The 14,575-nt window shown below is 42.3% G+C and overlaps 1 protein-coding gene across 1 annotated transcript in view; it reads left to right on the top strand.

Moving 5' to 3' along the window:
* BRMS1L (BRMS1 like transcriptional repressor) overlaps positions 1 to 14,575 on the top strand; it is a 46,944-nt gene that overhangs the window by 14,170 nt on the left and 18,199 nt on the right. The window contains exon 4 of the mRNA XM_067533924.1: positions 1,768 to 1,847. Within this exon, the coding sequence (XP_067390025.1) occupies positions 1,768 to 1,847 (80 nt within the window). The remainder of the gene's footprint in view (positions 1 to 1,767; positions 1,848 to 14,575) is intronic.

Here is a 14,575-nt window from a genome sequence, read left to right as displayed (position 1 = left end):
AGTTTTGTTTTATAGTGACTCTATTTCTTAAACTCTAAACTTCATATCTAAAACTATGTTGCCCATACTATATTCTCATTACCCAAAACTGAGTTGAAAAGATGCTTTTGTTGGTAAGCATTTCACTGAGTATGAGAAGAGCACTTTAAGAAACGTGATGATTTATCTTCTAGCATTTTAACTCTTCACAATGTTAGATGGTGGTATAATTGGGTGAAACTCCAGTGATGTTAGAAATTATTCATTATAGACCTCTTATTGCTAGATTAAGCTAATAATGTCAGAGATTATCTGTTGTGTGGGGAGGATTGGAGAAGTAGGCTGCAAAAGTTTTTAGAAACTTGTCAGTATTTGCTGACATAGTAGGGAAATACCCTTTTAATTTTTAGAATGTGTATTTGCACTGATTTATTGGGAAGTGCTTTGTGAAAGACCGACTGAATTTGCAAAGAAATATATTGGCATAAGACCATTTTTAACTTTTTTAACTATTCAGAGCCCTTAAATGAAAACTTATGAGCAGAAATGGATGCAAATAGAATTTGAGGTTACAGAGAATTCAGTGATTTGGAAAACTGAAAGACACTGTCCAGACGATTCAAGTTCTCCATTTAGAAAACAGTTATAACATGAGCTGCCAGTAAGAATGGGAAGAACACTTCAATTCCCATGCTTTCCAAGCGAGAAATTTGTCCTCCTAGGTCACATATGCGAACACAAGAATGGCCATACTGGGTCGGACCATTAGTCCATCTAGCCCAGTATCATGTCTTTCAACCATGGCCGCCACCAGATGCTTCAGAGGGAATGAACAGAAAAAGGCAATTTATCAGGTGATCCATCACCTTTATCTAGTTCCACTTCTGGCAATCAGAGGTATAGGGACACCCAGAGCATGTTATGTCCCTGATAATTTTGGCTGATAGCCATTGATGGACCTCTCTACCATGAACCTATCTTAATTCTTTTTTGGATCCTATTACACTTTTGGCCTTCACAACATCCCTTGCTCAATCTTTGCCCCTCTCATAAGATGACCAACCAGGTTGCTGGTGGTGGTGCTGTCTGCTTGTGATGTGGGCCCCTGTCTCTTGAGAACAGCTTAGACACCACCAGACAGACAGTAATACCCAAGACCTATAACTTTGGCTGGATACATTTTGCCGTCTTCTCCTGCCTTACTCATTACTGTGTTGTTAGTCTCCTATTTGTTACTATTAAACATAATACTGCAGTAGCACTTAGAGACTTCAGCCAAACTGGAGCCCCATTGTGCTAGGCACTGGATGCAGATACATGTACCCTTTTTTTTTTTATATTGTACTCTGCTTGGAACAGTCTCACTCCAGTGCACCAAGTTACCTCAGCCAGACGTGGCAAAGCTGTAACATAATAAGTCTACCTTGTATTGCATTGGCAGAATTCTGTGGGATAAATTAGTTTCTTTTCCACCTATATATTTTCCTATATATTCTTTTCCACCTATATTCTTTTCCATCAGCAAGAGAAACTTTTAGTCTTCAGAAATACAAAACTGAACAAAATTATGGGGACACTTTTCTCTACAGCCTCTTGAGTTCAGTCTGTTATTTTTCCATGCAAGTTTTTATACTCTATATGAACTGTCTGAACACTGTCAGTTACCAAAATAGTATTTTTTTGCATATGTTCATTATCCCAGTACTATCAATGGTGATTTTAACAGATAATTCTCAAATTGGTTACTCCTATCAAAAAGTAACAGTGCTGTAATTTGTCTGGTTGCAGGTATCTATAGAGAGCTCTGTTTAGAGTCTGTAAAGAACAAATACGAATGTGAAATTCAAGCTTCTCGCCAACACTGTGAGGTATTGTCAACTTGTTTAAACTGGTGGCAAATATAGTCTGCCCTTAATAAATGTGCAACAGTTTCCAAGATCGGTACATCTTAAGTTTGTATTGTTGCTGTAACATTAATATTTTGATGTAACTTTCTTGATCATTTCAAAAGAAATATGTCCGTAACAACTTAAGGAAATGAGACCTCAGCTAGGTATCAGTTTGGCTTACATAAAATGAATACTACTTTAACTAAAAGGGCCCATCTAAGATTGAAAAAACTCATTTTGGGAGTCTCTTGTATACGAGGCATCTGAGAAAATAATTAGTGGTATTCTACCATAACTATAGCAGTCACATTTTGAAATAATTATATTTTTAAAAGCAGCAGATAATGTGGTTGTTGTTCAAGAATTCGTACTAGAGAGGGACTTCTGTTTCAGTAGAATCTCAGATCATCTCAGCAGTAGATAGAAGTATTTGCATAGACAAAGTTGTAGAACAATTCTATTGATCCTTGTTCAGATGGAAAAAAGTACCAAAGCCTTTACACCCAAAGATGGAAATTCTGCTTGCTTGTAGAAAAAAAGCTTCTTTCTGTGAGTGCATATAATACTCGAAATGTCTGAACTAATATGAATCCTCATATTTTGATATTACCTTTTTACCCAGATGTAAATTGTCACAATCTGGTCTAGACCCTCTCTGAATAGAAACCAGTCTGTTGTGATTGAATCCTATGTGCTTCTAAGCCCCCTGGATCTGGGTAGTGACTGATCACTGCTCCTACCTCTATCTCTCTGAAGCATATTCCTCTGGTGCAGACCTCATGTCTGACAGCATTCTTGGGCAGTGGGACCCTGCAGTGTGGCTGCCTACACTTCAGAACTAGTGCCTGAGCCCTCCTGAGTCTCCAGTTATTAGACAAGTAAAACCGTTATTAACCTATCCATAACTATTGTTCTTCAAGATGTGTTGCACATGTCCATTCCAATGCTCGCCCAGATCACAGTCCCCAGAAATTTTTTCCCCTCGATGGTATCCGTTGAGTTCGCTTTGGCTCCCTCTGGTGTCACACCCTCATAGCGCTGCTTTAAAAGGCCCGGTCGACCCTGCACCTCCTCAGTTCCTTCTTTCTGGCAAACTCTGAAACAGGGGTAGGAGGGCAGGTTTTGGAATGGACATGTGCAAACATCTTGAAGAACAACAGTTATGGAAAGATTAGTAACTGTTTTTCTTCTTCGAGTGATTGCACGTGTCCATTCCAGTGTAGGGGACTCAAGAAGTTGTATAAATGGAGGGCTCGGAGTTCAGTGACATACTGAGTGCAGCATGGCTCAGCCAAATCCAGCATCATCTCCAGCCTGCTGAGTAATGGTGTAATGAGAAGCAAACGTGTGCACTGATGACCAAGTTGCTGCTTTGCAAATATCCTGGAATGAGCAGTTAGGACAGGTGCGGTTGTTACCCTAAACTTTACCCATGAGATCCTGTATTGGCCTTGTTGGAGGCCTAGTACAATTTGAATTGCTTGACCACTGTCCTACAGGCCTAGTATAGCTTCAGTTGCTTGCTTGGCTATTCTGACCCCTGTAGTATGACAACTTCCAGTTGACAGAGACTGAATAACCTTATAGATGTCTCAGTTTCTGCACACCACAGCACATAATAAGACAAAATACAGATACTGTATGCTTGCAGCTGCACATAGGTAACAGTGATGGGAGCAAGTTATCCTTGAATGTCTGGGGGCACACTGTTTTATTGCCAAGGGGCATAATTTTACTCTGCCCCTCCTATCACCTGATGTTTTGATGACCCCGATTATCATGGTGAGACTGGAATGTAGTTAAGGGTGGAAACCCAATGTAGGTAATTAGCATATATGATAATGAGAGAGAGATAATTATATTAAGGTTGTTTATGGAAGGGTATAAGAAGTCATCACTTAGACAAAGGGGGGTGCTCCATCAACACCTGACTCCGTGGGAGGTGCTGCCGGTTGGACCAGAGGATCCACTGACTCCCTGGCGGGGCCCTGAAGAAAGCCGTTCCTATATACAGCCTTCTGAGTAACTGCTTAGCTCTCCAGGCTTAGTGAGTATGATATATTGTAGTTAATTTTAGGCTTTGTATCTAACTAGTATATTTATAGAAAACCTTGCACATTAAACTTTATTGACCTGCAAATCGGGTGTACTGTGTCTCACTGGTATCCACACTGATCACAAAGTGTCCAGAATCAACAGGCCTGGGTATATTAATGAAGCAATCCAAACCTTAATTCTAAAAGTGGGTAACGAAGTGGTCCACTTTGAGATTTGCAAGGGTTTATCAGGGGTTTCTGTTTAAATCATTGGAGAACTCCCTAGACCTGCCTGCCTTTGTTTACCCTTGAGGACACAGATACTGCCCGCTGCTCAGAGGATTGAAACTCAGACAGTTATTTCTTTGAAAACAAAATGTCTCTTTATTAAATACTGATTGTAATACAATTGATTTTACATAAAAAATTGATACAATGTAATGTATGAAATAAGCCACCCAAGACCATATAAAACACTATACACTATATACAGCACACCATTGCATGTAACATAAAACTCTAAAATTGCAATATGATACTTGCAACACAATGCAACATTTCTTAGCCCATATTACGATGAATGCTTAATTGTCACAGCATAATAAACATACACTGTTCCAACATATAACACAAAGAAATCCTGCATACATATGTATAAAGCCTTAGTACAATGTTGTATGAGAATACCAAACTTATGTATAAGGAAATTGTGTGTTATATTGTAATATGTATAAAGTGAGATTACAATAACACACTTAATACTGCTATTACAAACTAACATTCTGAGTGTTGATCAGGCAGTCATAGAACGGGTGGGATAGGAGATCATTTCGACGCAGGCATCCAGCTTTATTTACAATCATACGCATGCACTCCTTATTTTAAGGAAAAAATCATACGTAAGTCTTTCCTTGATTAAATCCCTCTCTCGTCCTATGGTCCTTCTGATCTGTCAAGCTGCTGTGTTCTGCTGTTGCCTCCACTGCTGTTGTTCTTCTATTCTCCTGCTGCCAAAATAGCTCCTCTGATCACGATCACCCACGCTCAAGCCTGTCAGCTCTCTATCTTGTATACAATTTTGACGCTTTCTGATTGGTTGCTTTTTTTAAGGTAAATTGACAGCATCTCCCCATCTAGGGATGATATCCTTTTCAATCAATCAGCTGTCCAATACACTAATTAGCTTCCTTTGTTTACTTTAAACTTGGATCTCCTTTGGCTCCTTTTTCCTATCTACTCACCACTCCCTGCAGGATTTAGGAGTGATCTATATTTCACCTTAGTCTGCTTTTCTGCTATTGGCAGTTTAACACCTCCATCTTGTTTCTCTCTCTCTCTCTCTCTCAGCATGACATCAGCCACCATTTTAGATTTCTAGCTTAACTTGTCCTAAACTATCATTATTTACCACCTTTGTTATCAAAATCAGAACAGATAAAATCCATGTTTTCCTCCCCCTTTCTGCCTGCTTTTCAGCTGCATGGCTAAATGCTGTTTAATGCTGATCTCCTTACATGATTTTAAGCAGCTTTAAAATCTCTGGTGGGTGTTCCGACCCTGATGCAAAATCGTGAAGTGCAGATACATGACGTGATCCATGATGCTGGCTTAACCAGGAGATCTTCAATGATCTGAAACGGAAAAAGAGTCCTACAAAAAGTGGAAACCAAGTCAAATTACAAAGGATGACTATAAACAAATACTACAAGTATGTAGCGACAAAATTAGAAAGGCCAAGGCACAAAACGAGATTAAATTAACTAGAGACATAAAGGGTAACAAGAAAACATTCTACAAATACATTAGAAGTCAGAGGAAGACAAAGGACAAGGTAAGCCTGTTATTCAATTGGAGGGAGAGGGGGGGAAGGACAATAACAAAATGTGGAAATGGCAAAAGTGCTAAATTACTTTTTGTTTCAGTTGTCACTAAAAAGGTTAATAGCAATTGAACATCTAACTTAAAGAATGCCAGTGAAAATGAGATAGGATCAGATGCTAAAATAGGGAAAAAACAAGCCAAAAATGACTTAGACAAGTTAATGTCTTCAAGTTGTTAGTGCCTGATGAAATGCATCCTAGAATACTCAAAAAGCTGAGCCATTAGTGATTATCTTTGAAAAGTCCTGGAAGATAAGAAAGATTCTAGAGGACTGGAAAAGGACAAATATTATGCCAATCTATAAAAAGGGGAATAAGGACAACCTGGGGGAATTACAGACCAGTCAGCTTAACTTCAGTACCTAAAAAGATAATGGAGTAAATAATTAAGTAGTCAATTTGCAAACATGCAGAAGATAAGGTGATAGTAGTCAGCATGGATTTGTCAAGAACAAATTGTGGCAAACCAACCTAATAGCTTTCTCTAACAGGGTAATAAGCCTTGTGGATGGGGGGAAGCGATTGATATGGTATACCTTGACTTTAGTAAGGCTTTTGATATTGTCTTGCATGACCTTCTCATAAACAAATTAGGGAAATATAACCTAGATGGAGCTACTCTATGGTGAGCACATAACTGATTGGAAAACCACTCCACAAGTTGTCCATGCTTCACAATCAAGCTGGAAGGGCATATTGAGTGGGGTTCTGCAGGGATCGGTCCTGGGTCCAATTCTGTTCAATATCTTAATCAGTGATTTAGATAATGGCATAGAGAGTACACTTACAAAGTTTGCAGATAATGAGGGGTTGCAAGTGCTTTGGAGGATAGGATTAAAATTCAAAATGATCTGGACAAACTGGAGAAATGGTCTGAAGTAAATAAGATGAAATTCAATAAAGACAAATGCAAAGTACTCTACTTGAGAAGGCAAAATCAGTTGCGTGCACACACAATGAGAAATGACTGCCTAAGGAATACTGTGGAAAGGGAGCTGGGGGTCATAGATCATCACAAGCTAAATATGAGTCAACAATGTCTGTTGGGGGGGGAAAGCGAATATCATTATGGGACGTATTAGCAGAAATGTTCTAAAGCAACATACGAGAAGTAATTTTGCTCTACTCCGTGTCTATGAGGCTTCAGCTGTGTTGGATGCCATATTTCAGAAAAGATGTAGACTAATTGGAGAAAATCCAGAGAAGAGCGACAAAAATGATTAAAGGTCTAGAAAACATGACCTATGAGGGGAGATTGAAAAAATTGGGTTTGTTTAGTTTGGAGAAGTCTGAGAAAGGACTTAAGTTTCCAAGTATATAAAAGGTTGTTACAAGGAGGAGGGAGAAAAACTGTTCTTATTGACCTCAGGCTAGGACAAGAGGCAAGGAGCTTAAATTGCAGCAAGGACTGTTTAGGTTGGACATGAGGAAAAACTTCCTAACTGTCAGGATAGTTGAGCACTGAAATAAATTGCTATGGGAGGCTGTGGAATCTCCATCATTGGAGACTTTTAAGAGCGGGTTGGACAGACACCTGTCAGGGATGGTCTAGATAATGCTTGGCACTGCCTTGAGTGAAGGGGACTGGACTAGAAGACCTCTCAAGGTCCATTCCAGTCTGGCAGTTATGTGATCTATGAAATTTTCTAAGCTGAGACGAGACCTCATCTTGTCTGCAACACCCATGAACAGTTGGATACATTTTTGAAACAGTTTGGTCCTTTCCATGTAGAAAGCCAGTGCACACCTAACATTTAGGGAGTGGAGCCTCTGTTCTTCCTTGTTTGCATGTGGCTTTGGATAGAAAACTGGTAGCTAGATAGCTTGATTGCTATGGAACTGGGAGACCATCTTTTAAAGGAAAAACAGGTGAGGATGCAACTGTATTTTATCCTTAAAGAACACTCTGTAAGGTGGCTCTGAAGTGAGGGCATGGGTCTCCATACTGTTATACTGTTTTGGCTGATGTAAAAGTCACCTACCAGGATAGGTAAAGAAAAGTTGCCAGCAGCTCAAACAGGAGCTCTGTAAGCTTCGATAAGACCGGGTTGAGGTCCCTGGGGACGGGGGCATTGGCTGCTGCACATGGGGGTACAACCTCTCAAAGTCCTTGAGGAAACTATTAGAGATGCCGTTCGAAAAAACGGATCAGCCATTCACCCAGGGGTGAAAAGCCAACATCACTGCCAGGTGGACTCTAATAGGTGCCATGGTTAAATCCTGTTTTTTTAAGTGCAGTAGGTACTCCAGAACAAACAGCAGCGAAGATCGCATAGGCAAGTCACCCTTCTGGAAAGACCAGAGAGCACCATTTCCCCTTTGCCAGGTAAGTGGCCCCGGTGCAAAGCTTTCTGCTTCCTAGTAGAATTTCACAGACCTGTTCTGAGCAGGCTAGTTCTGCGGGGTTTAGCCATGGAGCTTCCAGGCCATCAGGTGGAGGGATGAAGTTCAGATGAAGCAGATGACTATGGTCCTAGGGGATCAGGTCTGGATATAGAAGTAAAGGGAGGTCCTGGAGAGTGGCGAACAAATGCTGGTGGAGCCAAGCTGGAGCTATCATAATGACCCACGTTCGGTCCTGTTTGATCCTAAGCAGGACCTTGTGCATGAGTGGAATAGGAGGAAACACACAGAAGAGGTGACCCATCTGTGGAAAAATGAAAACATCTGAGAATGACCCCCGGGCCTCTGACCCAGAAGGGAGCAGAACTGGAGACACTTCTTGTGCTTTGTCATGAACAGATCTGTCTGGGAAGTTCCCTACTGCTGGTAAATGACCTTCACAACACTGTCTCAGTGACTGGACCACTCATGGTAGTCGGAGAAGGATCTGCTGAAGTGATCTGCCTGTTTGTTTTGCCTTCCTGATAGGTAGAAGACCTCAAGTGAATCTAGTGAGCTATGCAAAATTTCCCACAACCGAACTGCCTCCTAACACGGGAGAAGAGCAAGCTCCTCAATGCCTGTTGATATAAAACATTGCCATCATGTTGTTTGTGAACCAACACATTCTTGCTTGCCACCTGAGGCCAGCAAGCCTGAAAAGCCGGATGGACTTCTCTGAGCTCCCTGATGTTGATGTGCAGAGAGAGCTCTTCTGTAGACCAAAGGCCTCGAGTTCTGAGAGGACCCAAGTAAGCTCCTCAGCCCTCGTCTGTAATGAGGGACCATGATGAATGGGGCTGTAAGAATGAAATGCCCACCCAAACGGCCAGTGGATCCATCCACTAACTGAGGGAAGTGAGAACTTGGGGAGGAACCATGAGGATCGTGTCCAAATAGTGGTGGTTTGGCGAGTACACCAAAGCCAGCCATGTCTGAGTTGAAATCTTGTGTACTGTACTATATAGGTACATGAGGCTATGTGACCCAGGAGCCTCAGGGAGCTGCATGCCGTCGTAATCGGGTGGTTCCCCGAGGTGCACTATAAGCATTTCAATTGCCTGAAACCACCCTTCTGGGAGGAACCGCCCTTTGGCTTGGGTAGAGTTGAGCACTGCTCCAATGAACTCTATCCTCTGTACCAGGGAAAGTAGATTTCTTTGCATTTATTAGTAGGTCGATGGATTAGATGTATGCTGAACTCCATTTGAGCCTTGGTCCAATGTCTGACCAGCCAGTCCTCCTGGTAAGGATAAACCTGAAGACTTTGCCTCCTGAGGAAGGCCGCTATGACCACCATGCGCTTTGCAAACACTTGAGGGGCTGCTGACAGGCCAACTGGAAGAACTGTGAATTGGTAGTTCATGCAGTTCATGACAAACCTGAAGAACCTTCTGTGTCCCTGAAATATTGAAATGTGAAAATAAGTGTCTCTCTCAAATTGAGGGCGGCATAGGTACCAGTCCCTTGGATCCAGGGAGGGGATGATGGAAGCCAAAGAGACCTTGTGGAACTTTTGCTTCTTCACGTATGTGTTGAGCTGTTGCAGGTCCAAGCATGATCTGAGACCTCTGTTGGCTTTTGGGATTAGAAAATAGCAGCGGTAGAAGCCTCAGCCTCTTAATTTCTGTGGTACCTCTTCCAGGGCTCCTACTCATAGGAGCGACTGCACTTTGGCTAGTAGTTGCTCATGAGAAGGGTCCCAGAAGCGGGATGGAGGTACAAACTGAATTAGAGGGTATTTCCCAGTTCTATCGTGCTTAGCACCCAACAGTCTGTAGTAATACAAGATCATGCCCAAAGGAAGTGGAACAAGCAGTCTGCAAACAAGGGGCAGGTTGGATCCAAAGTCTCTGTGGCTAGTACGTCAACCCTGAGTTGTCCCATCAAAAGGCCTGCTTGGAGCTCCCTGGAATGTCTGGAGGGAGCAGACATTTATGACTAAGAGGATTGGGAAGGAGGTTTCTGCCTGAAGCCTCTGTTCTTTTTCCTCTAAGAATCTTGCAGGGCCGGCAGAGGGAAGAGTCGGGAGGAAGGCTGGGGCCTGTAATGCTTCCTCGAAGACACCATGGTGTATAGGCCCAGGGACTTCAGAGTAGCCCTGGAATCCTTGAGGTCATGGAGCTTGGAGTCCGTCTGCTCTGAAAAGAGCAAAGTGCTTTCAAAGGGAAGGTCCTATAAGGTATGTTGGACCTCGTGTGGAAGGCCTGAGGATTGGGGCCAGGAATTTCTATGTATCACTACGGTGGAGGCCATGGACCTGGCCAGCAAATCTGCAGCATTCAGAGCTGCTTGTAGAGATGCCCTTGCTATAGACTTCCCCTCCTACACCAAAGACACACACTCCCATCTGGCCTTTTGGGGTATTAGGTCCTTAAACTTTAACAAGGAGTCCCAAGTGTCCCTAGTTGCAGCAAAAGCCTCTGGTGTGGATGGTAACACACCAAAGCACTGGTACCATGCTGCCCCTCCGGTGCTGACAAATCAATCATTGCCGCCTGAGTTGCTGGAGCTGCAGAGTGGCCTAGCACGAGTTTCATTCTGTTATGGTCTTCATGTCTAGCTGTTCTAGGGGTTGGGTAAAGTCCTCTGTTAGCAGTCGTCTTCTATTTCTTCTTCAGCACCAAAGATGGTGATCTGTGCCCAGGCTCCCGGATGGTGGCAGGAGTGCTGCTCACAGACGCTGAGGAGCTCAGTGCTGAGTCTAAAGGCCTGGCTCTGAGGGAGGTCTGAGCACCACTTCCATTAAAATGGACTTCAGCCTAGCATCCCTGTCTTTTTGGTACAGGATTTGGAGTCCCTGCAAATCTTGCAACACTCCCAACATAAGCTTCCCCCAAGCACTTGAGGCAACTGGAGTGTGAGTAGCTCAGAGGCGTAATTGCAGGAGGCACGAGGCACAACACTGCCAAAACAGAGAGAACTAATTCTAACTACAAATAAAACTAAGTCCACTGAGGAAAACTTGCAAGACTAAGGACAGAGTAGTTCCAGCAATGGTCACAGGTGGTAAGAAGGAGCTGAGGGAGTGCAGGATCAACTGAGCCCTTTATACCAGTGCTACAAGCATGCAATACCACAGGGCACCAGAGCTGACCTGACATACCACTGAAGGAAAAAATTTCCAGCAACTGTGCTCAGGGTGAGTGCGCGCACCCACACACACACATTGGAATGGACCTGTACAATCACTGGAAGAAGAACTTAGTTTTCTCCCCCTACACCTAGCTGTAGGAGCTACAATTTCCTAGTTACACCCTTCAGGGATAACATGGCAGTAAAACACAGGCTTAGCAAAGGAATCTGAAACTCTTCTCGTAAATCACAAAAGTTACAGACTTGCTGATAACCAATTCCTGAATACAATCTCCTTTAGTGTCCTTGGCATTCCTGAGAGCCCTGGGTCTGATAAGTCCTTTAGGAGAGGCCTAGATTAACCAATTTGCACTCAGTGTGCTTGCACAGGGCCCCCCATCTCAGGCAGGGCCCAACCACCAGATTTGGGTGGGTGGTGTTATGATTTGGTGCATGGAGTCGCAAAGCCACTCATCACTCAAATTTGGCCCGCTCTATGTGAGTGCGGGGGGTGATGGGAGTGAGCAGAGCCTCCATATCCCAGGACGGGAGTGGAGTGCTGATCTGAGAGGGTACGAGTGAGTGGCTTGGAAGGTCCTGGTGAGGGGTTGGGGATGAGTTGGTGTGAGGGAGGGCCTACATGATGAGTGGTTGGCGATGAGTGGGGGATATTGGGGATGGGGTGAGGGAACCAGCTGGTGGAGCTGCAATGAGCAGGCTGTATGTCAGGGATGCTAGAATGTGTGTGGGATGTCAGGATAAGTGGGAGGGTGGTGTAGGGGGTCTGGGGGGATGGCTACTTATGCATTCCCAGAATACTGGAGATTCCAATACTTCCCGAATGGCGTGGGCCTGTCCCTAGTGATGTGACCACACACTGCACAGGGGGAAATGGGGGCATTTTTAAGAGTGTGATGCCCTGTCCCTGCTGGCATGAGCTCCAATATGCTATAAGTCGTTATCATTAGCAGACCAAAGTCATTAACCTCTTTTCATCCACTGTTATGAAAGTTAGAAGTTTGTGAAACAGGTTCATAGACATTTTGAATTAAACATTTTAGAATTAATTGTATTTTGTATATTTGAAAGGGATGGTGTAGCTGGGTCCATGCGGGCCCCCCTGTTGTTCAGGTCCTCTGCACCCACAGACCACTCACAGACATCAGCTTCATGTTCCTGCCAGTGCTCTTTATTTACAACTTGTTACCACCATCTATCAATACACAGTTTGGCTTACCAGCCCCAAGGGTCTCACTGTTCAAGGGAACTGTTCACCCACCTCCTCTGGCTTCTCCTTTTTCTGGCTGTTTGTCTCCTCCCCTCGTTCCTTCCTGTGAGCCTTTATAGTGGCTTGCTAATGAGCCCGGCAGCTGCTCCTCATCGGCCTATTCTGTGCAGATTTACTCAGGTTGTTCGAATTCGAACAGGGCTCCAGTGGCAGGGGACTGACTCAGCCTAGTTTCTCTTAGCACCTGTCAGAAATGGTAAAATAACATGTTTATCCATTCCTAAGAAATTTGTATCTATACCCTGGTGATTTATTCTTAATAAGGACTTGAGCAAGCATCTTGATGCTGTCTCCTTGAGTTTCCAAAGCCTCCATCTTTTCTTTTATTTACTGAGACAGACAGACCAGAAAAAGATATTTTCTTTACATTTCGGATATCTTTGATAACACGGAATATGATATATTCTCATTAAACAAATCAGGCGTCCAAGGCTCTTTTACAGAAGTGATGGACTTCAGTGAAATTTTAGATGCAGCTGTAGAAACTGATTGTTTGTTTGATACCAGATAATTTCTCAGCCAACTGAACCACCACAAGTGATATTGTAGATAAAGGAGACTAGTCTTTCCACTTCATTAATGTCTCCTAAAAGGACTGAGATACTTTATCTGTTGCAATTAAAATAAAAAGAACCCCAAAAACTTCTAAAGATAATTTGCATGTATATTTTGTCATCCTTTAGGAGACATGTTAGCAAATGAAAGGGCCAATAAAGGTACTTTGGGGAAGTACTCAAAACTCATAATGTAAAATGACTTGCACGATTCTGGGATTTCAGATACTGTTTTAAATGTCTTTAAAAGTCTAATGGCTATATCGAAGTAGTTTATAACTATTGTGTTAAATATATATTATTCTGTATATAATATCCATGGTATGACCATTCTTAATTTTAAAGTCATCAAGCTTGAGGGATGGGAAAGCAGTTAAAGTATTTGTTGGATCATGTAATGAATCCAGGATTACGTATGCATTTGCTTCTGTTTCTTGTTTGAAGAAAGAGGCTAGTAGAATACCTGTAACTAGAGATAAAATGTTAATGTCTTTGGAACCTAAAGGTGGTTGTGTCCCTGCAGATTTAAGACTGTTTACAGTTCAGCACTTCTAAATCTAGGTTATGTTATTCTGGACACAAAATATTTCTGTTGTAGCAGTCACTTTTTCATTTGTACACAAAGTGCAGAGGAAACTTGTTAATACAATGTATAAGATAATTTTTTACCAGTACTATAGTTCACAAAGATTTGACCTGGCTGAAAAATAGGGAAGTTTTATTAAAACTTAATAGTTTTCCCCAAATTTTTAAGAGCTTTCAAATTTGAGAAACTTGAGCAGGTCTAATAGATAATTGAATCTTCACACCACTACAGAGTACATTCTGAATGTGAAGTCCATTTTTGTTGGAGATAATATATGGAACTAAATTGACCAGTATCTGATCCAGTATGGTATTTCCTGTGTTCCTGTGTATGACTTTCTAGGACTGAAGGAGTGGGCAAGTCTTGACAAATGCATACAGTACACATTCTTGACCCAAACCTCCTTCAATTTGGTACAAACTATTCATTCAGGTTTATTCTTCATTATCCTTATATTCCGTTGATTTTTGTATTCCATCTTTGTTTTAGATCTACTTCATAACTTGAGAAGAGCACGAGTGAGGGGTAGACCATCTTGTCTGTTTTCTTTTGTGAGTTTTTCATCAGGCAGTGATGAGGGGAGATAGTATCCAACTAAAGAACATTTCTTGTGGAGATCTAGCTGCTTGCTTTACATCTCCTTCCTATCATGGTCTCACTCAAATTCTCAGCACATACACCTTTCTTTAATATCTGTACATCTTTCATCCACATGAAATGTCTGGAATAAGTGTAAGCTTTAAGGGGCTGGGACTTCACACTGAAAAAGCAGGTGGATGAGGGACTCAGAAACAAGTGTGAAATGTGACTTATGCTTCATGGCTCTATCTAAATGCATAAGAGCTTTGTGCACCTGGTTGCACCTGAGCTTCTAAACTAGTTACTGTCATGTGCATTTAGTTGATA

This window comes from Emydura macquarii, unplaced genomic scaffold (assembly GCF_026122565.2).
Source record: "Emydura macquarii macquarii isolate MOO-44397 ecotype Brisbane River unplaced genomic scaffold, CSIRO-AGI_Emac_v2 contig_374, whole genome shotgun sequence".
In the NCBI taxonomy this organism is placed as follows: domain Eukaryota; kingdom Metazoa; phylum Chordata; order Testudines; family Chelidae; genus Emydura; species Emydura macquarii.
The sequence above is the reverse complement of the archived record's forward strand: the minus strand, read 5'-3'. Positions and strand labels throughout refer to the sequence as shown.